Source organism: Dermacentor andersoni, chromosome 2 (genome assembly GCF_023375885.2).
Source record: "Dermacentor andersoni chromosome 2, qqDerAnde1_hic_scaffold, whole genome shotgun sequence".
NCBI lineage: Eukaryota > Metazoa > Arthropoda > Arachnida > Ixodida > Ixodidae > Dermacentor > Dermacentor andersoni.
In genome coordinates, this window is record NC_092815.1 from 117,228,510 (window position 1) to 117,254,949 (window position 26,440).

The 26,440-nt window shown below is 44.0% G+C and overlaps 1 protein-coding gene across 8 annotated transcripts in view; it reads right to left on the reverse strand.

Moving 5' to 3' along the window:
• Dgkepsilon (diacylglycerol kinase epsilon) overlaps nucleotides 1-26,440 on the reverse strand; it is a 63,163-nt gene that overhangs the window by 25,246 nt on the left and 11,477 nt on the right. For all 8 annotated transcript variants that reach the window (XR_008614704.2, XR_011892819.1, XR_008614703.2 and 5 more), the window contains 6 exons: nucleotides 25,464-25,816; nucleotides 23,960-24,103; nucleotides 21,470-21,618; nucleotides 12,436-12,490; nucleotides 7,839-7,952; nucleotides 36-238 (listed from right to left, as the gene is read on the reverse strand). Coding sequence is in view for 5 of the 8 variants with exons in the window: in XM_050188085.3 (XP_050044042.1) it covers nucleotides 36-238; nucleotides 7,839-7,952; nucleotides 12,436-12,490; nucleotides 21,470-21,618; nucleotides 23,960-24,103; nucleotides 25,464-25,816 (1,018 nt within the window). In the remaining 3 variants the exon portion in view is untranslated. The remainder of the gene's footprint in view (nucleotides 1-35; nucleotides 239-7,838; nucleotides 7,953-12,435; nucleotides 12,491-21,469; nucleotides 21,619-23,959; nucleotides 24,104-25,463; nucleotides 25,817-26,440) is intronic.

Here is a 26,440-nt window from a genome sequence, read left to right on the forward strand (position 1 = left end):
TCCACGAATATAGCAAGCGCAGGGCTTGTGCATACCTCTGAGGCTGAGCCAGCTGACCTCCTGCACCCATGTGCCATGGTCGTACGCCTGCGCCCCAGCAAGGGATGTTGAGCACGGTGATAGCCTCCAGATGCTCCAGATTTTTGGGCTCTCCATCCAGCCAAAGGCGCACCTTGCGCGGAAGGTCCCGGCACTTTTTTTCAAGCAAGTCACGGGTGCCATACGTGATGTACAGGAACTGCATGTACAAATTTGCACATTTGTATACAGGACACACTGTTTCAGTACAGCTCTCATTGCATTTTATGCCCACTAAGTGCCTACAGCCTACAGGCCACATCTTCTTGCAAAGATTAATATAGTGGCTGAACAAAGGATGCCTCCCTGGGACCAATGAGAGGCATCACTTGTTTGATTCCTGCTGATCATTTCAAGACCTCATCTTCTTGTGAACCTCAATCTTCTTTTAATATCTTCTTGCAGAGGTTATAACCACAGTATTGCATATCACTACCCTAAAGGGTGTGGCAACCTTTACTAAAGAGAAACAGAATTGCCTGGGAGAATATGGTAGCATAGGTGCTGACTACGGGGGAGGGTGAGGGGGGGGGGGCGGTGCTACTGGGCCCAAGCCTCTTCCAAAGCTTCCTGGAGGAAGCAGAGCACTCCCCCCGGCGATGCCGAAGCCTACCTCTTCCTTCACCCTCTCCCACTTGAAGTGTCATTACCACAGTTCTGTTACATCATTTGAGGTTTCTTTCGAGTTGCCTCTACCTATTCACTCAAAATTTTATTGTGGCTAAACGCTGACCGCATCATTGTTGGCGGTGACGTGCAAGCCTTTTAATTCATACTTTCGCTTTATATGAGGAGAAGTGCATTAGAAGCACCAGTGGCAGCTACCCCATCCATCTTTTTTTCCCTTCAACATTTTTTTTTGTAATTCCCACTGCGAATACCATGCACAGACACAATATTTTAAGCATGAAATGCTTTTACCTCCCATTGTCGACAACCTTTAAAAGACTTCGAGCCAAAATCCAGAGCCATTATCCAGGCACTAAAGACAAGAATGAAGTGAGAACAAAACGGGAACATCTGGGCATTGTTGCGAGAACAAAATGAGATAATCTGGGCACAGTCATAAATAAATAAAATGTGGTCTCTGGCATCCAAACCTTTGTCCAGGACCACATTACATACAGATTACTGCCCAAACAAATTACAAAAATATTGCTTCCAATTTCTTCCTAATGTTTGTTCACAATATCACTCAAACTGTAACTTCTAGTACACTGAAGTTTAATTTGTCATCTCCAATAGCAACATCCAAAAGGCAGACAGATACAGAGCACTTGATTGTCATCTTTAACACTAAAACAGGGTTGCCTGTGCACTTTTCAACACCAGCGGTCTGTGAGTTCCGTGGCACAGGGTTTGCGCCACCTCCAGAGATGGTACCACACTGTGTGGCCAAGCCAGCAGCATCCGGCGTACCGTGGATGGTTGTTTGGCCAATACGAGACTTGCAATGAGGTTCAGTTCAAAACAGGCTCATTTCGGCTCAGTAACCTTTCAGGCCTGTGTCACGTCGTGGCCGCATAATACACTTCTGCATCGTTCATTTCTATGAGGTCGCCATCACAAATGCTTAAGCCGAGCAATGCAGCCCAATGAAAGGAGAGATAGGAAGCGTCTTCCAGAAACGAATTGCTTAGCAGAAGAATACACCAGAACAGAAGACTGCTCAACTGTGCTGACAATGACAAGATTATGCAGCCATTCACGAAGGTGACAACACCACTATGGACCACGGCCACCTACCTAAGGCCACACATTTGCAGCAAACCATTTCGATGCGACAAAAAGAAAAAGTAGCAACAGACACCGAGTGTGCTGCACTGTTAGAAAAGAAAAGCAGTTATAGGCGGCAGCACTACAGGCAGCAAAAGATGCCATCTGGCTGCAACTCTTTCCTGTCACTGTTTGCGACAGAGAACAATCACCCCCATATGGACCAGTACGCAATATGGTGTGGTGCGGTGGCGTGGGGCGTGCCGTTGCAAACATGCACTATACCCATTTTAATATTGTGGCTAGTATCATCTCCAACCAATCTGCTTTGCCCATAACCATTTCATGCTTACATCTACTCTCGATTATGGGCGAGCCAGGATTATTTAAATATACAGCAGAAGCCTGTTAATTCACAACTTAATTCACATTTTTTTCTCCGACTTTCATTAGTTCGAATTTTGTACAATTTGAATTTTTGTAGCATCGCCGAAGAAATTGAATTAATGAGCTTTTACTGTATACACAGGAGAAAGATTATCATGTTTTTAAAGAGAAGAAGGTAGCCCAAAAACAATTATTTCTAATGGTATGGATAGCCTATGCCTAAAGAATTAAAATGCTGATGTATGTTCACCTCACTTCCAATTGCTTTGCGTGGTTTTTTTCACCTGAGAAAAAGCCTGGAGACTTCAGTGACCCCTTCGGCAGAGTATTTGGATGCCAGCGCGGCTGAGCACATAGTATGTAGCCCACACACACTGTTCTGAGGTGCGATGCCCATGTAGAACCGTAAGAATTCAAAGCTTTCGAAGTGCTTACATGAACATTGACGCCTGATACTGTTGCCTGATGTTTTCTACACTGCACAGCACAGACGTTCTCCTTTGGCATTCATCTGCCTAGGCATCTGGTGGTCTCACCAACACAACACTTTCATGAGAGCGCAATGCTTGGCGCAATCAATATGCTGATGCTCAAGTGGGGTGTGCGAATACCAAATAGTAGATTTCGAATTGAATATCAAATCGAATGAAGAAAAAAACCCAAATAGCAAATTGAGTATAGAATATCACCAAGTTTTTCAAAAATTCTAATGCTTACAAATTTGGGGCAAGAAACTATGGTGCTGCACATGTTTGGGAGTCTCGCGGCATTGCATAACAAAGAAGCAAGCTATCACTAACTTAGGTACATAGAAATCAATTTATATAGTATGACCTGCTCTTGTTAAAGGAAACATTAAATTAGTATGCCAGCACTGATTACAGCTACAAAATTTGTTTATCAATAAATTTACATTGAAAAGAATCAAATGCTTTTTCTCCTCCTGCAACTAATAAATCAGTTGCATTCCGTTGTACTGAATACCAAAGACGTTCTCATTTTAATAGTGGGCCAGTGTTTTGCAGCAATCATTTATCAATTGCATAGAAAGTTTTGCTTTCCAGTTTTTCCTCGGAACGACAAAAGGGCTATGCCAACCTTATGGCAGGTGGGTTATCCTAAGGCCAATCTGTGCGACAGTCGAAACGACCGTGCATAACATGACTCGCGTCACCGCTCCGCGTGTAGCCGGTGCTGACAGTAAAGAACAGGTGCCGTCCACTCCGCTTCATTGTCAGGTTCAGTGTGATTTGCCATCTGTTAAAGATTAGAAATCTGGATGGGCACGGCAAGATTGCACGATGCCCACCAGCCCCTCCCCCTTCCTCACTTTGTTCACCCATTGTCTGCGCAAATTCATGCAATTGGGTCATGACATTTTCGCACCGGCTACGTAAATCCAAAGCTACCCTTGTGACGGGTTGCTCAAAGCTATAAAAAGACACCCATGAGCATTCGTGAGCGGCATCGGGAACAAGAGGCCGCAGTAGGGTGTTTCGTAAAGATGGCAGCCATCAAGAACTTTGTTGCCACATTGTGCATTCACTTTCGCTTGCGAGGCGATTTGTCAGCTTTCTTGAGTGTCGCACAGCTGCTGTGAACAGATCTGCATCAATTCAGCACCAAACCGTAACTTTATTCACCCACGCCCGATGAAGCAGTGCGTTAGGCCAATATGATAATGGGCCGCAAGCTGTCCTGGAGTGCTTCTTGCCACTAATATGTTCGCACGGTTGGCTCATCGGTGATCGGTCCCGAGATCACACGTACAGGTTACATTGACGGCTTGAAGCGGCATGGAGTTCGTTGGCGTGAAGTTCGTTGGCATATATCCAACACATCCTGCATGCCTGTCGGCAGCTAATCATCCCGATCTTCGAACTTAACGAAATATACACAGCTTTTGTTGCCGTTCCCTCTTTCCGCGTCGCGTTATCATATCGATCGGCCCTGTCGACCCGAACGTGTTGTACCGACAGAGACAGCCCCGGTCAACGCAGCGCTGTTGTGCGCGATCCCTGCAACAGGTCGACATCAAGGAGCGCTAGCATTCACAAAGTCTGCTACTGCAGCAGACCGGCTGGCCCAGCCGCAGCTCGCTCGGCTCTTCTTTTGCACTGAAAACGAAGCGAAACACTCGCTTGCACGTCATCAAGCACGAGGGGCTCCACGGCACATCCAACATGTGGCACTGCACAGGTCTCTACGTTGAATATAGTCGAACCCACTTATAACGATACCAGTTTTAACAATATATCGGTTAGAACAATGAGAAGCTGCTGCACTGTCGTCTTTTGTATGTTTTCCATGGCGAAATAGCCCACGTACTACAACACCTCTATGCCGCATTCTCTGTTATAACGATGAAGTCTGGCTGCTGGGTGTCCGAGCCGAAAGGTATTGAAATGCGAAATCCTTCAAAAGAAAAAAGGAAAACGAGAAATTCGAGCCGCTGCATGATGGGCCGCTGTTCCAACAGCCGCCACACGCTCATTTTCCAGCCACCTCCGCACAGCTCTCTCCCGTCGCCCTTCCACCCCTCCGAACACAAATGGGTTGCACCCATAGCCCTATGCTGCTCCACCCTCTCATACACAAATGGACCGTGCCAACTGTGCCACAAGCAGATTGCTCGCAAGTTTCTCACTGTCTCGTCATTCAGCACAGTTCTGCAAACAGCTTAATTGCTCGCGTTCGTCTTTGTTGGCTGCGTCGGAGTCATTCCTGGCCACCCGTCTTGTCACCTTCGCTTGACTCGCCGCCAAAACGGAATATGGCTGATCCGCTCACTGATCATTGGCAATGCACAATGTGGGGAGGGGCACTGGCCTCCCCGCTGTGACGGTTGGCGTGTAAAACCCTGGGCAAAAAGGATGCTCGGAAGACCCTGCTCAACCGAAACGGAAGATGGATTCCTAATTTGCTGTGGTTGTCTCATGTGGATGCCGATCTGGCAGGCGCCCCGCAGTGATGACAGGCCTCTTTGTGTGTGCGACCAAGGGGAGAACCCTTTCCACGAACTGTCCAACTCTAAGGGAGAACGCTTTCTGTGAACCAACGTCGCCTAGAAGAAAAGATCAGCCGCCTACGACGGTCCCCGACCCACGTGTCGCCGCCAGTGGAGGGAAGTACGTACGAACATCAAATGGGACAGGGATCAGCAGCCCATCCACAACCACACTCAGTGCCTGTCGCATGACGTTGACGTGAGCAAGATCCCGTTTACGGTTTTAGGGGGCCTATTTAAGGGGCCCCGCAATGTACTTTTAACTTAATCTTTCTCTTCATCTTATCCTTCACCAACCACTGAATAAACAGTACAAGTTTCGCACTAGAAATCGTCTGGTCCTTGCCTGGCGACAACGCCACGCTACCCAATTGTAACGTCAGTCAAGCTTCGAGAAACAGGCATCGCAACACCGCCTATATAGTTTTTTCACATCAGCTCTGCCATCCCCCTATTTTGATTTTTTCATGCAACCTGGTTATGGCAATTATTGGTTATAACAATGGAATTTTCGCGGCACTTGAATATTGTTATAAGTGGGTTCAAGTGTATATAGAATATTCGAAAAATCTAATAGCATATATTCAATTCGCGACTCAAATTATTCGACGTTCGCTATTCAGTTCAACTCAGTGATATTCCAGGTGAAGTATTCTGTAATATTCCACCTGGTGGACATGTCAATTTCGTCTGCAGTTGAAGTTCTGATTCGCAGGGCTGCGCTCTGCATCCGCAGCAACCAAGCACCACAGCCAATCAGCACTTCAGCAGCAGACGAAATGGACATGTCCACGAAGTGGACTCTTACAGAATACATCCCCAGTATTCATACACCTATAGTATATAGTGTTCCAAGTTAGCATACTGCATGATGCATGCATTGTGTGCAGTGAGCATGAGAGATACCAGACTTCCATGTGAGCATGTTGCTTGGCATGAGTTAACGAGCGATGCACTCGGCTTGAGTAGTTTTGTATGGGTTGTGTGTGCTGTGTGCATTGTGTTTGAGAAACGCCAGACTTCCATGTGAGCGCATCGCTTGGCATGAGTGATGTGTTCTTGCATGAACTTCTTGTACTATACGTTGTGTACACAATGCTTGAGATGCGCCAGAAAACCACCAAGTAAACCTGGCAGAGTATCTAAAGAAAGCTTCGCTATAAAGCCTCTTAGTGCATATTTTAGACAGCATCTACTATGGTGTCGCATTTCTATTTTTGTTCATATTAGCACAAGAGATGCAAATTTATACTTGCTAGTTGGAGCTTAGCTATTCCACGTTACTGCCAGGTACACAATGACAAGGTCGTACTGTACAGTTAAACCTCGTTGATACAATCCCATTTCTTATGATGTCCCAGCGCTCACAATCAAGCACACAGGAAATGACCCAATGCAGTTACGCTTCTCTTTTATTGGTTGATACGTTCCTGGAAAATACATCTCTTGGCACCAACATTCAGTACATTGCCAAACTACAATCGCACGACACATTTTCCTACAACTAGATCACATGTAAACAAGAACGCACATGCGATCACGAACTGTAGTCACCTCCCCAGTACTCACTCGCCTGTGTTACGTGAAAATACCGGACCGCACCCAATTTTCTATTCAATTACCAGCAAATCACCTCCAGGGTCTGTCACCAGCCTCATTCACAGCCATCAACACCAACCTTATTGCAATAAACATCTTCACCGATCTGTGTCACAGCATATGTGGCATAGCGCCATTGAAGGCGTACTGCATGCTTTTAATAGGTGATAACCGAAATGCGCCGCAATTCCTGCTGCAGGTGCTGCAAAGTGAGCATCACGTTTTGCTCTGGTGGCATCGTATTGTGCCATCAATGAATAGCTCAATTTTGTTTCAGTTTCCCATAGCCACATTAAACACTACGCAATAGAAAAATGACAAAGTGCACATCGGGTCGATCAACCACCTCCAGCTCGACACACATCAACGTCTTGTGCTACAATGACTATCGCAACGTTGTTCTGCATTACATAGATGTCAATTACAGTTGAGTATGTCAAATTGTTTAGTGACATCAGATCCCACATTGTCTAAGTTAGTGTGTTTTTGCTAGAATTTTTTTTTCTTTTTCTAAAGCTTACAAACGAGGTTCTACTGTATATATATGAGCTGCACCTGTGGATTTTTCCTTTTTTCCAGCCTTCCAGCCTGTCAATTTTTACAATCACCAGATGAATATGTTCATGAGTACAGTCCAAGCACATATTCCTTACATTGATTCCTAACTCGTGCACTTTATTTTTCAATTTTTTATGCTGCATCTTCAGGAATTCGTACGTGCCAGAATGTACCAGCACAGGAGTTCACAGGGTATGCAAGAAAACCTGAATTGCTGAATAGCTTGAGAATGTAGCCACTGATTTGGGGTTTAGTCTGCAGAGCATCCAAGCAATGCGATGCTCTGAAAATACGGGCCTCATGCCCAGGCTAGCAAAACTGAGCTTTGTCTTGGAACCTGTCTCCTGTAAGTTTTCGGCATTGATAGTCCTTTATCAAACACACCACCAAATGTCTCACACCAAATCGGCATGACATTTCACGAAATGGTTATGGCGTACTAATCGCAAAATTCCCAGTCAACATAGCAACAGTGTCATCGCCTTTTGTTTACCTTGTTGAAAAGGCGATTTTTCCAAAAGTAGAGCCAGGACTGCCGTGTCTTATGGAAGTTGAGGGTAACCAGGGCATCAACGCCAACAGAGAAATAGTTGGTCATGTACATTTCCTGCAAGAAAATTGCAATCCCAGGCAATATGAAAGAAGGAAGCACATCCAAAAAGTGACTGCTAGGTTTTACTCAAATGAAGGGGTTTCTGCATACAATCAAATCCCTACACAACAAATAAGTTTTCTTCCACATCAGTCTCCAATAGAACTTAATGCATCAAAATATGCACCACAGCTAACTGTGATGGGTGTACTTTAGAAACTACCACCGCCCCCAACAGAGAAAAAGATATCACTCAAGAGCTATGCCTGTGAGTTTTGACACTAAGAAAATGTTGATGACCAAACAAAATGCAAGCATTCATTGTGTTTGAACAGCCCCCAAACCCAGAAGTAGCATGGGTAACAGCCATTCAAAAGCCTACTTTCAAAGACGTCACCACCACTGTCATCACAAGAAAGTGACAGAACAAGTTTTTGCAGTTGCCTGTGATAACGTTTGGGTGGCTAGAATGGGGAGGTTCTAAAGTGTGGTACAGTAAAACCTCGTTAAACCGTACCCGCTTAAACAGTAGTTACATTTTAAAGGTAGTAAAGTCAAATCCTCAACTCAGTGGCCATTGAACATAATGTTTTAAATTAAATTATGGGGTTTTACATGCAAAAACAACTTTCTGATTATGAGGCACGCCGTAGTGGAGGACTCCGGGAATTTCGACCACCTGGGGTTCTTTAACGTGCACCTAAATGTAGGTACACGGGTGTTTTCGCATTTCGCCCCCATCGAAATGCGGCTGCCGTGGCTGGGATTCGATCCCGCGACCTCGCGCTCAGCAGCCCAATACCATAGCCACTGAGCAACCACGGCGGGTTAATAATGTGTTTTGTATCCGCATAAACCGTACCAGCTTATTGCGTACGTGTCGGTTAACACGTAGTGTTTCCACTTTTCGTCGCGCAAACAGTGCGTCGTCTCCATCAGGCGGCCCAGCAGAACAAGCCTCAGAGATCGGTACAACGGCCTCCAAGCACCCTGTGCGTTGGAGGCCATGCCAGAGAGCGTTGTGGCGTCGTGCAACCAAAGACTCGCGTCATGTCGAAGTTCGGATAAAGAAGACGCCGGGTGCTCAGCATAGAAGAAAAATTAGACATTGTTCATGACTATGGTTCGTGCTATCGAACGTGACACAAAGAAGTCAGTGCTGGCACGCGACAGGGATCTGCTGTTGACTACGGTGGGTGGCATTTGGAATGCGAAGAAGTTGCTTGGCAGCACTGCTGTGGCCGCGAAGAGATATCGGCTACGAGGTTCGACTTTTTATCGTTGCCAAAGTGTTGACTAGCGACAGTGATGAGGACAGCACGGAAAGTGACAGCATGGGCGATTCAGTCCCGACAGTGGCAGAAGCTACACGTTAAATCAGCCTCACGAATGCAATCATCGCGACGAGAACAGCACCCCGCAATGAAAAAGGCACCCCGCGACTTCTGCAGCGCTACCGCGTGTGTGCACGAAGAATACGTAACGCCAACGGGGAATCTGCTTTGCGAGTGTTTGCTGAGAAGTTGTGTCGCTGGCTCGCAGCTTCAGTAAGTTTGAGGCTGCTGTGGTTGCCGCTAGGCCACCGTGGCATCAAAAGAGAATAACACTTTTGTCGCGTGAAGTAAATAACTACTGCATGTCTTTTTCCCCTTTCATCACACTCTCTCTGAGTTTCGTTTATGACAGGTAAGTGGGCGATCTCATGCTATTTCGGTTAAGCAGTACTACCGTCTAGTACATACTTTTTCCGAGCTCCAGTCAACTACAGCTTAACGAGGTTTCACTGTACATTTCTACAAGTAGCAGCAGCTCTGTGATCAGCACACGCTGCTAGGGGAGATATACTGGCGCAGCAGCTAGCGGCGCTGTCAACATGATGCTGCATGCGATGCTGTAATAATTCAATTTCGTGGGTTCTTTTTAACAAAGGTTTAACCAGGACGAGAAATGCATAAGAAATTCCAGAAATCGAAATAGAAGTGTGAAGACATCAATAATGGAATATTGTTCTCCAGTTTATATGTTGAAAGGGAACTTAAACTACATGCATTATCTTATTTTAAACATAGAGAAGTGGGAAGGTATTGCCTCTGTAATCACTTGTAAACTGACTGTGCAGACTGTTATCTGCCACAGAATGAACAAAGATCTATATCTCAATGCTCAACTGATGTGGAAAGTAAGAAGCATGCATGCAGAAGCGAGATATACCACCTGTTTTTTTCTTCTTTTTTTCATCAGAAACAGATTTTAAAAAGATCGCAAACGACAGATAGCACTGTTCCATCTATTTAAGTCTACTTTAGGAAGAGGCAGGTGTTACTTGTGTGACAAACTGCAATGTGCAGGTGGTTCATTAAGAAGACTTACTAATTAACTTTCTAATCATTCCCTTTAGGGCACATGTTTCAATTGTGAAACTGAAGCCAAGCTGTAGTGAGGTCATGCCTGCTTAGCAGAACTATTCTAATATTTTGCATCACGTTTAAGATAACGTCGAATTCTATTAATTCAACACCAACGGAACCAATAAAATAGGTCAAATTATCCGTTAGGTCAACTTAAGATGTAAATAAGACTCAGAAAAAAATGCAAGAACACACTGCTAATTCATTTGGCAGTACTATATGCCCGTTTCCAACACACCCCCAAATCAAATCCATGCCCATTTCCTATGTGTATAAAATAAACTAAAATAAAAACGACATTAAAGCCCCTAAAAACCTAAAAATGGCATAAATCTAATGCATGCACGATATTTTTAGCAAGAAAAGTGGTCAAGCGTTTATGTGTCGCACAATGGTGGCTGGTTTCCTAAAGTCCGTTTCGCTGCAATACAGCCATGTAATGCAGTAAGAATATGAATGCTTCGAAGGCAGTTTTGGTTTCATCCCTGATTGCACCGCACAAGAAATTTTCCGTCAAATTAAAAAAAAAAGAAAAAAAGATGGGGGCGTCCATTATAATCGGGTAAATACCATAATCAGATATTGTGAGCTGTGATATTGAATGAAAGTCTTCCTAGGACAGGCCAAAAATAGGTGTTTTCGAAAGGAGATTGATGGGTGTTCAACACATTCACTGTACTCTAAACTCTGCTGAGACAGGCACTGCAACTAAACAGGTCATTGGCGTCAAAGACCCATTTTAGCATTGAAATAATGAAAGTTTGGGCCCATAGAATGCATAGGTGCTGGCCGGGACCTTTGGTCGGGATCAGATTAACCAAAAAATCAGGTTAACCGGAGCCAAATTAACAGAAGTCTAATGCATTTGTCCCAAAAATCTGCTTAAACATGCAATGGCATTTTTTACTGCTTGAACCACACTTTTGGGAACCTTTCACCTGGAATACCAATGTATTGCGCAGAGTACTCAGGATATCTCGAAAGTGATGCTAATTTTTCGATTTCTGCTAGGCCAACATGACTTCACTACTGCTCGTCTTCAGTTTCGCAATCGCACATGTCCCCTAAAATGAATAGTTAGAAAGCCAAGTAGTGAATGTCTTTAACTGCCCACCTCAACATTGCAAGTTATTGTGCTAATGTCCACCTCTTCGGGTAATCCATGTCAACAGACTGAACTGCAGTATGCTCTTCTTTTTCTTTAATTGGGTCTAACTAAAAAGATAGAACACACAGCTTGCTTGTAATAATTTCACTCGCATCCTTTCTCGCCCATTTAGGCACCTGCCACGCCTTCTTAGTGACTCTGAGGTTTAAAGAGTACTGAAATCCCATGAGAATTTTAGCAGCAACAAAAACTCGCATGGTCAACATGTATGCAGCCAATTAACCTTTTGACCAAGTTCCATTGTCGCAGTATAGGTTGAGACTGAGCTGTATACTTTTTTTGCCCTTATATAGTTTTTCATGCCTCAGTCTTTTATTGTTTTCCTTCAGATTACAAATTCTTTTGTTCCACCCCACATGACAACCAGCTCATTCAACCAGTACACTGAGGCTATCACAAAGGTCATCCCACCCCCATGATAACGCCCCGTACCCACACCACCACATTTCTGCCATCTTTCCTTCTGTGCATTGCGCGGGACAGGAACGACCTTCCAAGCGAAATAGCACTAATTAACAATCTCTCGCACTTCAAAAGTTCTACTGAGGAAGCAGACTAATTTCCATCATAAATATCGCTGCTGTAGATCGAGCTCTTTTTACACCCAACCCTCATGTAATGTCCCTTTGATAGGACCATTGAGATATTAAAAAAATGAATAAATAAACTTGATTTGGCAGAGCTTTATTTGCCTGCATCAATTTTTCACAAGAACATGCACTCTAAATTATAAAGCAAATCCCTATATATTTGATACTGCACAGCAGAAATACCTCTGATGGGACTTGCTAGTGAATAAAAAATGCAGTGAGAACGTTCAAATGCAGCAGTTACTTGCTGTATCTGTAATAACACGAAAAATGTATTCGAATACTTCTACTGTATATACGAAACTGCAGAACTACAGAATAAAACTACTTGCTTGACATGGTGGTGCAAATCCCAATCGCCGGTGGGGAGATATGTGGACTCTCCACCTAAAAACAAGCAAAAAGCTCATTGTGAGTGTTGTGAGCATCAACTAGCTTGTAAAGAGGCTATTGCCTTTTTTATTAATGGGATAAGTATAAAATGCTCTCTTTAATTCCGCACAGAGTTCCACGTAAGCTTGCTATGAAAAAACACATAATGCATTTCCACAAATGAAAATGAGGGTTTCTTTTTCTATAATGTCTAAAAATGAACCTCACACTAGATTCAAAAGCGTGCAAAAGACGCTGCTGCTTTGTGTTTCTGTGCACAGTAACATGGGCCTCCAGATTAGATTATGGAGTTTTACAAGCCAAAACCATGATCTGATTATGAGGCATGCCGTAATGGGAGGCTCCGGAATAAATTGGCCACCTGGGGTTAACCCTTTCCATTCCGTTGACCAGTATAGTCATTGAAATTTTATACCAATGTAATCAATGACGACTATAATCACCATAAACAAAAATTTGTCACACAGTGAACCTGTGATGACTATACCCATGCTATGCATCTTGTTGCAATTCCTGTCCTGGCTTTCATTATATTGCCGCCTGTGACATCGTCACGTAAAGCATGGCTACCTCCTCAAAACGAGGCAATGGAAGCATGCGTGAAAGGACGTATTTTGACGACTCCTCATTAGACAACAGCTCTGTAGAGTTTTGTACGGGAACGGAAAGTGATGTGTTCTCATCTGAGGAGTCCGATGATGACGATTCTGTCGATGGACCGGAGGACCTTGCAGCTGCCCGTGAGTCTACCATATGAAGACAGCCTATTAACTGGTTTAGGAACAGTAGAAAAGTAGCCACTATTCATGTGCATGTCGTTGCATTGTTTATGTTATTTTTTCTTTGTATTATCATTTTTCATAGTTTTATAGAGCCCTGCAAAATGCTTTTTGCAAGACACTAGAGCCCTGCAGTGAATCCTTCTTCAGGCTATCTTTTTATGCAATTTGTGAAATAAAGGAAACTCACTGAATTGAAATAATGGTGCCGTTTTATTCAGAAGTAATGTCTCTACAAACTGGAAGAAAAAATTTCTGGTAAATTTGGTAAAATGTTCCTCTTTCTTTTCTTTTTATTTTTTTGTGGTAGTGAAAGGGTTGACGTGCACCTAAATCTAAATGCTCACGTGTCTTTCCATTTCACGCCCATCGAAATGCGGCCACTGTGGCCGGGATTCGATAACGCGACCTCATGCTTAGCAGTGCAACACCAATGCCACTAAGCAACCATGGCGGGTGACATGTGCCTCTGACATGAAGCACATGAACAATGTAACAATGAATACATGGGAAAGCAGACTTCCCCACACAGCTATGGTGTGTAGTAGGGCAGTGCAATGCAACAGTGGCAGCACAGTGTGACGGGTGTTTAAACATTTATCAGGTTGCACTGCCTACAGTACGTAAGCAGGAGCTTAGCAGAGATAAATGATAGCTCAAAGTGCTTAGACGCATACATTTATGAGTATTCTGAGAACATAATTTCTTGTTTAACTAACAGTGTATAATGTCAGGTCCCATTATGCAGTCGATACCACTTATAACACTAACACTCAGAACAAATTTAGTAGATTGCATATAAACATTAAAAGAACACCTGATGAAAATGGACAATGAAGCCAGAGCAAGCACAGGGGAAATCATTTGTTATGTTTAATTGAAATGTAGAAATAATAAGGTAAAGAGAAATGAAAGTGGACAAAAAGACAACTTGCAGTAGGTGAGAATGAACCTGCATATTCCGCATTACATGTGCGGAATACAGCATCTGCAACGAATACAGTGTGTTATGCAGTGAAGCATACTAAGCAAGGAAGGGTGCCACTATTACGGGACATAATTGACACCCGCACATGTGCTATCTCCTGTCGAAGTATGAGCACCAAGACGCTTAATAAGTTTAATGGCAGGCTTTCAGAGTTTTATATAGACCCCACTCTTTTGTTGGCTTTAAATATCCGCTCGACTTTTTCAAGTATTTCATTTAATGCCTTCCTTTTCACTAGCTTTCCCAAAACACAGATGATCTTTCTACGCTTATCAGTGCATGGTGCATGTGCACGCATATAATTAAGGAATGCCTACAAGGTCCCGCTAATGGTCTCATTTATGAGACATGCATGGTGAGCGAAACAAGAGCTCAAATCACCACAGCAACGTCAGAGACAGCTCTGAATGGCTGCCAATATGCTTATTAGACGTCTAGGTGCTCATACTGTGACCGGAGACTGTGCATGTACCATGTGCTGTGACAGTGACCCTCCTGCATGTTTTTTTTTTGTAAGCTTCACTGCATAATACAGCTGTACTGAGGCGAAAATGACCAGTGAAGTTCCAATTATCCGGCAAAGTCCAACTTTGAGATCGAAATAGCGGAAGTTCGGGCAGATAAAAATAAATGTATGGGCACCGGCTGGGACGTTGGGTTGAATTGAATGAACCAAAACATCGAATTAACTGGAGTCGAATAACAGAAGTTTACTGTATAAGGTCTGATCAATTGTGCATTACAGCATGCAAAACCAAAACTGCCACTGAGCTCACATTGAAAAAGTCTTATCTTTCCTCCATCAGCATGCAACATGTGCTGGAAGAAGCCTAGGTTCCGTATAAAGCCGAAGTGTGATAAGATCATGCCTCGTGCACCATTTGCTGTGGGTACAAGGGAAAATGTGTAAAGGTGAACCAAGAAGGATAGCGGGTTGACCCGTGCATGCTACTGCCTGCCCAATGTTGGAGATGACATGATCAAGCACATGCTGGGAGGGGGGCGTAGGTGAGTGCACAGTAACATGATAAAGCACGCACTAGTAGGGAGGGTGGAGGAGGGAGCAGAGTGCACAGGAGCATGATCAAGTGTGCTCTAGGGGAAGGAGGGAAGATGCATATGCAAGTGCGTGCTTAATCCTTCCTGCACCTTTTAAGCCTGATGGGAAAGAATGGCACACACTGCTCTGCTTGCTCTGGTTGAGTCTCGGCGTCTCACAGATCCTTCATCATTTTTAGGGCACGCAACATCTTGGTAGCTAGCGACGCATAGAACCTTTGCCTTTGGCTTGGCCTTGTCCGAAGAGCAGTGTATGGGAGTGAGAGATTTTGTTCAAAATAACTGTTGCATGGTTTTGAGAGTTCAAATTCTTGGAAGCTTTTCTCTAGTCAAATACATAAGCCTTTGCTGGGAACAACAGAGCAGTCCAAATTATTCATCCAATCGAAAGAAAATATTTTGAATTATTAGAATTTCACTGTACTTGGATATTCTCGGGAGTGTAAACCCCAGCACCCTCTAACACCCACTGCAGTGGATGCATCCTTTTAACCATAGGCATCATGTAGTAAGCGAGCTCTTACTATGTAATATATTTTCTCTTGGGCTGAAGTTCTCAAACTGGGCTCTGTGAACGGCATTTCAGGGTTCCACGCGCGATTAGAACAAATCCGACCCCATCTTGTTTTCCCATTCAGTTCCACAATTTCTCAATTTAGTGAAGAATTTTGCATTGGACTTTGGATTTACTGAAGCCATAACACGTCATACCCGCACTATGGTAACTTGCTCAAAAGACTTACGTGACAGGTGCGCAAAACTAATCACTGCACGACTTGCGGGCCCACAATTTCCGTGCTGAGCCCTTTTCCTTCATGCTTGCGAGGGCGGTTTGTGAGAAGTGAGCAGGGTTCTGTAAGCTGAGAGCCACTTCCGAATTAAGCGAAACCTGCCTGGTCAGCTTTTGTTGCCAACAGATGACGATATTGGCCATTTAAACAGCATACAAACGGCTTTATAACAAAGTGCTCTAACCTTCTAGTTAGTGAATTAAATAGTTAATTTTTTTCATATCTCGTTCAACGAAATGTGCTACTGCAGGCAACGCTATGGAAACAAGGTTTGTGACTTGCTCAGCAGTGAAATTCAGGAGTAACGCAAGGTGAATCTGCAGAGAGTCAAGTGCCATGATTGCCTGTCTTGTCAAAATTCTTGGTGATCGTAAAAACCTGCATATAATACAAAGTTTTTTTCCTATTATTAGCGTCCCTTATTTTCACCACGTACTATATGCGTATCGAAACGAAAATTTCAGTCAGAAATTTGGGCTAGAAGTTTTGGTTTCGTTATTGCTGCGTGGCTATGGCTTGGCTTCGTTATTGCTACATGGCTATGGCTTGGCTTCCTTATTGCTGAGTGGCCACGGCTTGGTTTCGTTATTGCTGCGTGACTACAGGATTATTTTTTATTGTTGAGTGCGCACCTTGGCTGCACATGTGCAAACCATGCTTTGCGAAGTGCATCTTTTTTATTCCTCATTGAAGGACCAAGACGTTTGAACCACGAAAACAGTACTCGGCTGCTTTCAAGAGAAAGGTTATTTTAGCCACACAGGACATCGGCAACAGTGCGGCCGGGAGGCAGTTTGGCATTAACGAGGGAAGCATTCGCAGATGGCGTCGACAGAAGGAAGCCCCTTTCGCGTGCAGCGGAAGGCAAAGAAGCTTTCGCAGCCCGAAGAGCGAGACATTCCCAGACATCGAATTCGCCCTGACCGAGTTCGTAGGCCAACAGCGAGCCGTGCATCTAGCTGTAAGCGTAGAGTTTATGCAGGCAAAACCTAAAGAGCTTGTAAGAGAAAAAGGGCTACTGAGCTCCGCTTTCAAAGCGAGCAAGCACTGGATTTATCGCTACATGTGCCATACTGGATTTTCCTTAAACCGCCGAACTTCGATTTCGCAAAAGCTGCCAGAATCGTTGCCAGTCCAGGAACTTCCAGCTAGGGCAAATCAGCAATGCTGTCCAAATGCTGGTTTATCTGGACATGCCATCGCCCCTCACCATGCACAAAAAGGGCTCTAAACAATATAATGTCCCGTGCACTGGCAACGAGAAAACGTGAGTTACCGTCATGTGGTCGTGCACGGCAGATGGACGCAAGCTCCCTCCCTATATCGTCTTCAAGCTCAAGACAGTGCCTAAAGGTGAGGAGCTGCCAAAAAATGTGGTCATGAGATGCCATGAGAAAGGCTGGATGAACGAGAATCTTGTGCTCGACTGGATAAAGTCCGTCTAGTGTAGGCGGCCCGGCGCACTGTTGTCAGCTGCAGCCCTTAGACGTTTGCATGAACAAGCTGTGCAAGGATGCAGTCAAGTGGTGTTACGCAGATTGGATGCGCTCAGGTGAGCCTGTAGTGACGCCGACCGGGCGGCTGAAGCGGGCTTCGCTAGCCACGCTATGCAAGTGAACTGTGGACACATGGGCCAGCATACCAGAGGACCTTGTGCGTCGCGCGGTCAAGAAGTGCGGCATCTCGAACGCACTCAATGGCACAGAGGATGAGTACCTCTGGGAAGATATGTCCGACAAGGAACTATCCAAAGAGAGCGCAGCTGAGGAAGACAGCGATTGAAGTGCGGAGTACAATTTAAGTAAATGTTTTCCTCCAGTTTTTCTAACTTGCAATATATGTGGATAAAGCGTTGTTTTCCATTTTGCATCCCGAAAATTTCACCTCGTACTGCATGCGGGTTCGTATTATACGTGGGTTTTTACGGTAGTCTACAGGCTCATCACTGTTGCCTTCATTGGCTTTCACCTCCCCATTCTGTTCTTCATGGCCTCGAGGGTGTTATTCGTTAGTTCCGAGCAGGTCAACACGTCAGTTGAAAGTAGGAGGAGGGGAGAACGGCTACCATTACTGTAATATCTGGACTCTTCGGCATGGTGGAGCTTACTTTATGTACTACCATTTAGTGGTGGCTACGGAGCGATATGGTGATACCGCTATGTACATTCGTTGTAAAGCAACAAATCAGCCCTCAGAGATGCCTATATTCTTTTATTGTAAAGGCAAATTCGCTGTGGTGATCTTTACTATAGAGGTGTTCACAATACACATGGCAGATGGGAATTTAGCTGGAACATCTGAAATATTTCGTTATGCAAGTCATTTCGTTGTAGAACCAGTTGTTGAAAGTGGTTGTAAAGGCGTTCAAATGTGTTATAACTGGGGAGTTGGAACGAAATGCTTTTCGTTCTGGTTTTAGTTTCGTTCCACTGAAAAAAAGCTCTGTTGCGGCTCTGCTCCAGAATGAAAAAAAAATTATCCCGAGAGGTTCATAATGGTTTTGCTCTACACGCAAAAATTTTAAAAGCAATGTAACGATAAAAACATAGTATTTATTTTTCTCAATAAGTAAATTATGAATTCTAAGATCATGCTCAATGTCTTGAGTCAAGGCACTGGGCAGGATTTCAGAAGTGGCACCATCATCGGGTATACTTGTCAAAATTTGAGAACGCCTTTTTCGATAAAGGGAACTTAAACGAGTGATAAAACTTTGGTAACAAAGCATTGTACCCACAGAAAACTAAACAATAAGCTCTTCAGCCCACAAGCTTTGGGTTTTGCCATGACATTGATCTGCTAGGGCACTGAGCAGTAGCTTAGCAGAGCGCTCCAACCGGCTATCGCTTGCACTATCTCTGCCTGAGATACGCACTTATGCAGACCCCCTAAGATAAGCGCTAATTATGACAATGCTTCATGGCAGTTGTTTCAGGTCGCCGACTTTCCCCTTGAACCAAAATCTGATAAAAAGATATTTTAGTTTCACTCCGAAACAAAATAATAAATAACATTTCGGTTATGGTTTCGTAAAACCTATCATTTTTTTTATTTTTAGTTTTAATTTTCATTCCGACACACTGGTTATAATGGATACAAGGGGCACACTGAGGCTCATGCTTTGGTGCCAGCATGGTGCAGTTTCGATAGAGGCTGGTTTTCTACTGCACTATGCCAGTTTCCATCTCGTATAAAATAAAAGCACACCACAAGCATTTTGATGCACGCAAGGAGCTGCGCTGCATACACTGCAACACAGGCATTTGGGGTTACTGTTGCAACCAGTATACTGAAGACCATTCTGCAGTGTGCATGACTTCTAGCATTTGTGTGGAAAAAAAAAAAAAAAAAGCTTTTGTGCATCTGACATTTCGTTTGCATCAAGACGCCTTTATGGAGCACAATGGCTAGAGCCAATGCCTACAGTAGCGGTACGGACTGCACACACTGCATTACGGTGCATGGAGCGGCATGGAAAAAAAGATCTTCGATCTATTATCATGAGTTCCTCATCAAGAGCGATGCCCTTTACGATTAAAAATAATGTGCCGAACTATTAACGTCGAAGGCCACACGCAGGCACGGCGTCAGTACTACTTTGGTTTTTTACTTACGCATGCAGTGGCAGGCCCAGAGGTGAGGCTCTTCAGTTATATATTAATGACAGTTGCGTATCACCTATGCAGATAACATATTTACTACATAAATTAGGCCTGTCTAAGAAACCTTAATAAGAAGCTAGACTATTTTTAAGAGTGTGGTTATATAATGTACAAGAAACAACATATTTGTTCACTAGAGACATTCTCATGGGAAGTAAAATACATTTGCATGAACAGAATGCAAGGAGAAACTACTGAAAACAGAGGACGGTGTAATGATTCTCACTGAAATTAACAATGTCATAAAGAAACCATGCCGTATTTACTCAATTGTAAAGTGCCCTAAATTGTAACGCGTACCCGTTTGCCATGACCTAAAAAGAAAGAAAACTCCTTTACAGTACCGTGCACCTTATGCTTTCATGCAGAAATACAACTTTCTCTCATTTGTAAAAAACAAAGATTTACTCCCAATGCACTTAAGTTGCAATAAATAAAAAAAAGTCAGTTTCATCCGAAAGGCAAAGCATCAATTACAATAGCAAATTACAATAGCAATTACAATAGCAATAGCAATAGCAACAGCTATACGAAAAGTAAGTATAGTAGTTTTATCAGCCATACAACCCTTTAAACATTCACTTACTAGCTAAATTAACAAGCATGGTGTCACGCACACACAAGCAAACATGAACACGTCTCACTCAATGACAGCGGAAACTCTTTATCAAAATGCTGGAGCGAGGAAGTGCGGTAGCAGGAGCAAGGGAATTGACGTTTATGCAGCCTCTCCCTTCAACGTGAACTGAGCGACGAGAACACAGTGCGGTGCGCCTAGATGCGTAGACTCTTGTCTCCGCCGCAAATCACTTTCAAGATAGGAGCCATGCAGTCGCGCCTTACGTAGCAGCCGCCGGTGTAAAACACCCTTCCTGTTTGCACTAGTCCCGCACGCAAGTTTCAGGAACTCTGAATGCCCGTGATGCGGCCTGATTTCCATCTGTCTCTGCACACATGATCACTTTCCTTTTAATTGTGGCATCACGATGAACTCCGCATGTTTTTGCAGTTGGCACTTCCATGATGGTAGAGCAAACGCAGAAAACAGGAAGACGGATGGTGCAATAACTTAGGCCAAAAGAAGCAATGCCTAAGCACCCCTACTGCAGCACGTGGAGAAAGCTACGGCAGCTAGGCTTGAAGCGTGTACGAGACGGCCATTTTGAAATGCCAATGGCGATATGGTAACGCAGATTTAGGGTCGTACTCTATTCTAACGCACATGCAATTTTTGGACCTGTTTTATCAGAAAAGAAGTGCGCATTAGATTTGAGTAAATACAGTATTTACTATATTTAACTAAGGCCTTTAACATAGAGCAATGATTGATTAATCGCCATGATGCATGCTTTCATCAAAATGTGCCATGACCTGTGCAGGTGCCCACTGCAGTAATCGGCTCCACGCTGCATTATGTTAAACATTTTAACATGAGTTCATAGTGATTCACCAAGAGGATAAACATGGCAATTGAGCAGCAAAATTATCTCAACAATCGTCATTGTAGTTGCTATGGTCACTGTCACTTAAGTACCTAAATGTACTTTAAGATTCAACTTGTCTACAGGTAACATCAAACTACTTCTTTCATTTTTCAAGTTCTAATTCAATCTTGTCAGCCTCTATCTGAAAGACTCTCCAAAATACCACAACCTTGGCAACATTCTTCTACTTTCTGCATAAAATTCACATACCGGTCAATGTTCTCCACTTTAGCTTGGTTAATGCTGTCCACGACGTCGATGACATTGATGTCTGATGAGCTGTAGCCCTCGCCCCAGCCAAAGACCCGTGCAAAGTCATTGCCAGTGCCCAGTGGCAGGACGCAGAGAGGAGGAAGAGGCTGCAAACCCCAAGCAATGCAATGGCGTCACTTCTCCCTACCACATGGAATTACTTGTGCACTTAAGAGGTTTGATTGAATTGGAATTTAATGTCCCCAAGTAACACAGGTGCTAGAAACACCACAGCAGAGGTCTCCGACAAGGGGTTCTTCAACATGCCCCAAAGCTTGGTACTAAAGTAATTTTGCGTACTTTTGTGTAGACAATATTGGATCTAATGTAGTGGCAGATTTTGTTGATGCAGGATTTCAGTTTAGTGATGTTTCGTCGTTGAAAGATACAAAAAGCATTGAAACCTATGGCCATTCGCCAGGCACACAAAAATATTTTGTTGTGGCGAGAATTTCATTCTCGGAATTTCGTTATTGTGGGCTTCGACTGTGTAAAGCATGACCTTGATCTCAGCTGCAGAATGTCATAGCTACAGAGCTACCATGGCCAGTCACTTAGATGTGTGGTAGAAGGCAGATGCAATGACGCCAAAAGTTAAAATCGTATGGGGTCTCAGCTTCTTTCTTCTGCTGAAATCTCTGACATAACCGAATGCTGCAGCAATAACTTCAATGTGGCATTGCCAGTTGGGTTCCTATTTTACATCTTGTAAATCAAGCTTCCATTCACAGATATCTGCTGTTGCAGCCTAGGGTGGTGTTAGGGCAAGGAATCCACCAAGCCCATTGACTGCTACAGACCTACAGCTACGGCTACAGCTCCAGTTACGGAAGCCCACTCCATGCAGGGGCAAGTTAAACATCCGAATTCACATCGGGACCCTCTGTCCACTGCTCGAAAAGTCTCAGCTTTTAATACTGTTGTCTTCCCTAGTCGGCTTGCCTAGGAAATCTGAAGACTGTCCAGCAGCAAATCACAATCGTCGACTCTGTTGCGATACCACGCCCATGCTCGAAACACTCCGCAGTAACTCTGCCTCGAAAGGCAAGATCGCAACCTGCGAATCCAGGGTCGCCGTCATTGTTTGGTAGCATTGGATGGGGCCACCCTTTCATCCTTAGCTCAGGCTGCCACGTAATGGTGGGGTTGCGGCCTTTTTTGGGACCCGTCAAGAGTCAGTATCCATGTTGCACTGACGTCTGGATAGGCGCTGATGGATGGGCGGGTGCATGCTTTGTGGCAAACGTCCAATAAACGTCTTTGTGGTGTTGAAACGTGACACTGCCTGCCTGTCAACATTAAATTCATAAAGATTCAGCAGACACATCTGCAAAGTTTCAAGGTGTGTGTGTGTGTGTGTGGGGGTGGGAAATGAAATGGGTAGACATAACTAGATTTCTCAGCTAATCCAATCCTGGCCAAAGGTCCCAGCCAGTGCCCATGCATTTCTATGGGCCCAAACTTTCATTATTTTGGTCCAAAAGTGGCCTTCACCAGATAATTAGAACTTGACCAGCCAGGGCCCATGCACCTGATCCCTATGGTGAACCCTCTAGCGACCCATTTAGTGTCAGAGTCTGTGTCGGCTATCCCTGCCCTAGGAAGACCTTCAAGCAATAATCATTGATTATGATGTTTGACTGCAGTATTCACCCGATTCTAACATGCAGCTTCTTTTTTGAAAGAAAACTGGACCGAAAATGGCCTGCGCAAAGCAGTTGGTCACGAAACCAAAAACGCCTTCACAATGTTTGCATGCTCTGCCGCACAACATGTACTGCGGAGAAGCTGACTTAGGAAAGGAACTTTATTGTCATTTCTACATTGGCTTGCTACTTTGGACACACAGAAAGTGAGCGCATGTTTGATTCGTGGACGTATTAGAGTTGGGCAAATGCTGCCAAATGAATCAATAGTGTGTTATGGCATTTTTCTGCACCTTGTTTAATTCAATCTGCCGGCTAATACAATCAATCTAGTCCAGTCGGTCCCGTCGGGATCGAATTAACGGAAGTCGACTGTAACGTGGTAAAAATGCAAAAGTACAGCCACACTAACAACAAAATCTACAGGCATTTGCAACCCTACAATGGCCGGTGTCTCTTTCACCAAGGCAGCCATGTGACAGCTGCCAAATTTGCATTTTTTCTTTATGCTACAAATAGCAGTGGTTCTGAGAGAAATCAGATGTTTGGTCCATGCAACAATGCTAAAGAAAAGCTGTCCTTCATTAAGCTCCAAGTTCCATGGCACATTGTAAGCCAGAAAAAATAACCCTGAGGCCCATTTACCATATGCCAACGAAATGCTGCCATTTTTCAAATTTCTCAGTGCATATTTCGCAACCGGTGGTACACCACACAAGTTTTGCCTGCTAGTGACACTGTACCTTATAAAGGATGATCAAATGCCGGTCATGCAGTCACAGCAAATGCAATGAGAACATACCTCTAGCTTCAGCCTGTCTATGACAGTAAAAATCCAGTTGATTGTGCCATCACCCCCAGCCACGATGATCCGACATGTGTGACCTTTGATCAGGTGGCACCACTTGAGTGCCGATTCTGGTGGCAAATCATTCAAGTCCACCACCTGCACAAAGAATTCACAGAATCACTTAATCATGATGGCATTTATCCACCAAATATTCTCAATGGCTGAATACTACAACTCATAACAGCGGTTCACAAACAACCTTAGAATGCAGCCGCAAATACAGTGTGGTTCAACACAAGAAGACTTTGGACAGCTGTATGATTGCAGTAACTCATTTGTGTGACATTATTGTGAAAACTAACTTCCTTCAATAGTGACACCTTTCAGCAACTATGTTCTGGAGCACGAAAGCACAATTAGCAAGCATAAGTGGCTTTCTGGATTGAGCTTGTCATAAATTCTTAAGTTGTCACCAGGTGCACCGAACACAACCTATGTGGTTGCATCAGGTGCTTGCACAGAGGCTGTCTAACCTTCTTCAAAACATACAATGTTGACAAATAGTAATGGTGAAGAATTATAGTTAAAGCAATGCCCAGCTTTTAGTTTTGCACAAGGTTAACACAACAACATGGTAATTATAGCAACAGGTCGCAGTAACAAATGACAAAGAAAAAGTTGTTGCTAAAGCCAAGCTGAGAAACAGCTACTGCTGTTACCTGTGGCACTGGAGTTCCAACTTTTGTGGGCCATACAAGCAATGAACATAGCACATTGCAGATAAGGGTGAATAAAGAGGTAACAGAAGTGTCCTCTTGCCTTTTCGGTAATTCTTGTTAGCAACATGCCACATTTACAGCTCATATAGATTACTAACAAGGCAAAGCCGTTACCTTAGGGACTGTTTAGTGGCCTAAATCTTGACCTTCCTTTCACCTCAAAAAAAGAAAAAGAAAACTGAAATTTAATGGACAGTGTTTGCTCAAAATACTATAAACTTTTAGCGAGAAGAATAAGGGGAATTGAGGGGTCAGATTTTCTTTTTGATTAGAACTGCATGGAGAAAACCAGACAATGAAGCTACGAAAAACACAGGGGAAATTATCTGTTATGTGACACCAATGGTTAAAAAGACACTTCACATCTGCTGCCATGGCCATGAGCAGTGGCGGCTAACACTCCCAGGGTTAATCTTGTACACATACACAAACACCCAAGAAAGTGGGCGGGCAGATGGCCATTACAAAAGCTGAATTGATAAAGTACAGCATGCGTAATAGGGAAGATGTGGGTTCTTCTCCCACTTGTGGGAAGTTCTTTGTCCAATTTCATTTTTCTTTTCTTTATTATCTTTATGTTTCAATTAAACGTGAATAAATTCCCCTATGTTTTATCTGGCTTCACTGTCTGCTTTCTCCATATGGTAATTCAGAGCATACATTCAAGTTCGCAATAAAGTTTCAATGTTCCCTTTCGAATGGATGCCAACTTTCCATATCAAGCAACTGCTAATGACCTGTGCTGGATTGAGGATGCCACGGAAGGCACTGAGCACATGCTCGCCATCATTGTTGCCACTGCGACGATTGGCCACTACAATAAGCGGGCTCCAGGGGCTGTAGCTTGGAGGGCTGACGCCGCGCACAACCAGGTGGCGCCTCCCTTTCCAGCCAACCATGCGCAGTCGAACGCAGTATGGTGGCACCACACATGCCCGGTGCCGCCCCAGGTCGCACACCTCAGCAAGCTTGCCCGTGCACCCGGTGTGCACCGTCCGCTGACACCAGCAGCACCGGAAGTCAGTCAGGGCTGCCTCCAGTCCACACAGCTCGTCACACACCGTACACTGGCTGTTTGGAGAGGTATTGCCTGTGCACGTTCAGTGAGATAAGAACCAGAGCTGTCCTGAATGCCCTTGAAGGAACACTAAAAGCAAATATTTAAGTTAAGCTGTACCAATAGGACAGTTCTCCACTGTTTCCAAAGCAGCACGTTTTCCCCGAGAATGGATTTCATGAACACAGGACTAGTAACACCACTGTGAAAATACAGTGCCAGCTCCTCACGATGCCTGCATTTATAACTGGCAAACTGTAGCCAATCACTGATAATAAAAAGTTAATTATTCTGCATTAAAATTTTTCAAATTCGGAAAATTTCAGTTTGGAAAATTTTACTGTACTTTCCTACTGCATAACTTGCTGGTGGACTTAGCTATGTAGTGCTAAATGGGGCTTAACTGGAGAGGTTGGAAGCAGCACGTCTCTAGCTACTTCATTTCACTTACATGTAACAGCTAAAATTGATTAGAAATAAGAACAATAATCAAAAATAAAAAGGACTCATTAGGGCACACAGGCACTCACACTTACAAGAGCTAAAGAGAGAACACACTGTCAGCACTTCTTCCTACTTCTTACAAGACTGTGGTGCCCTCTTTGAGCAGGTGTGAGCCATAATGCAGGTAGTAACGCATCACAAAGCATTGCAGGG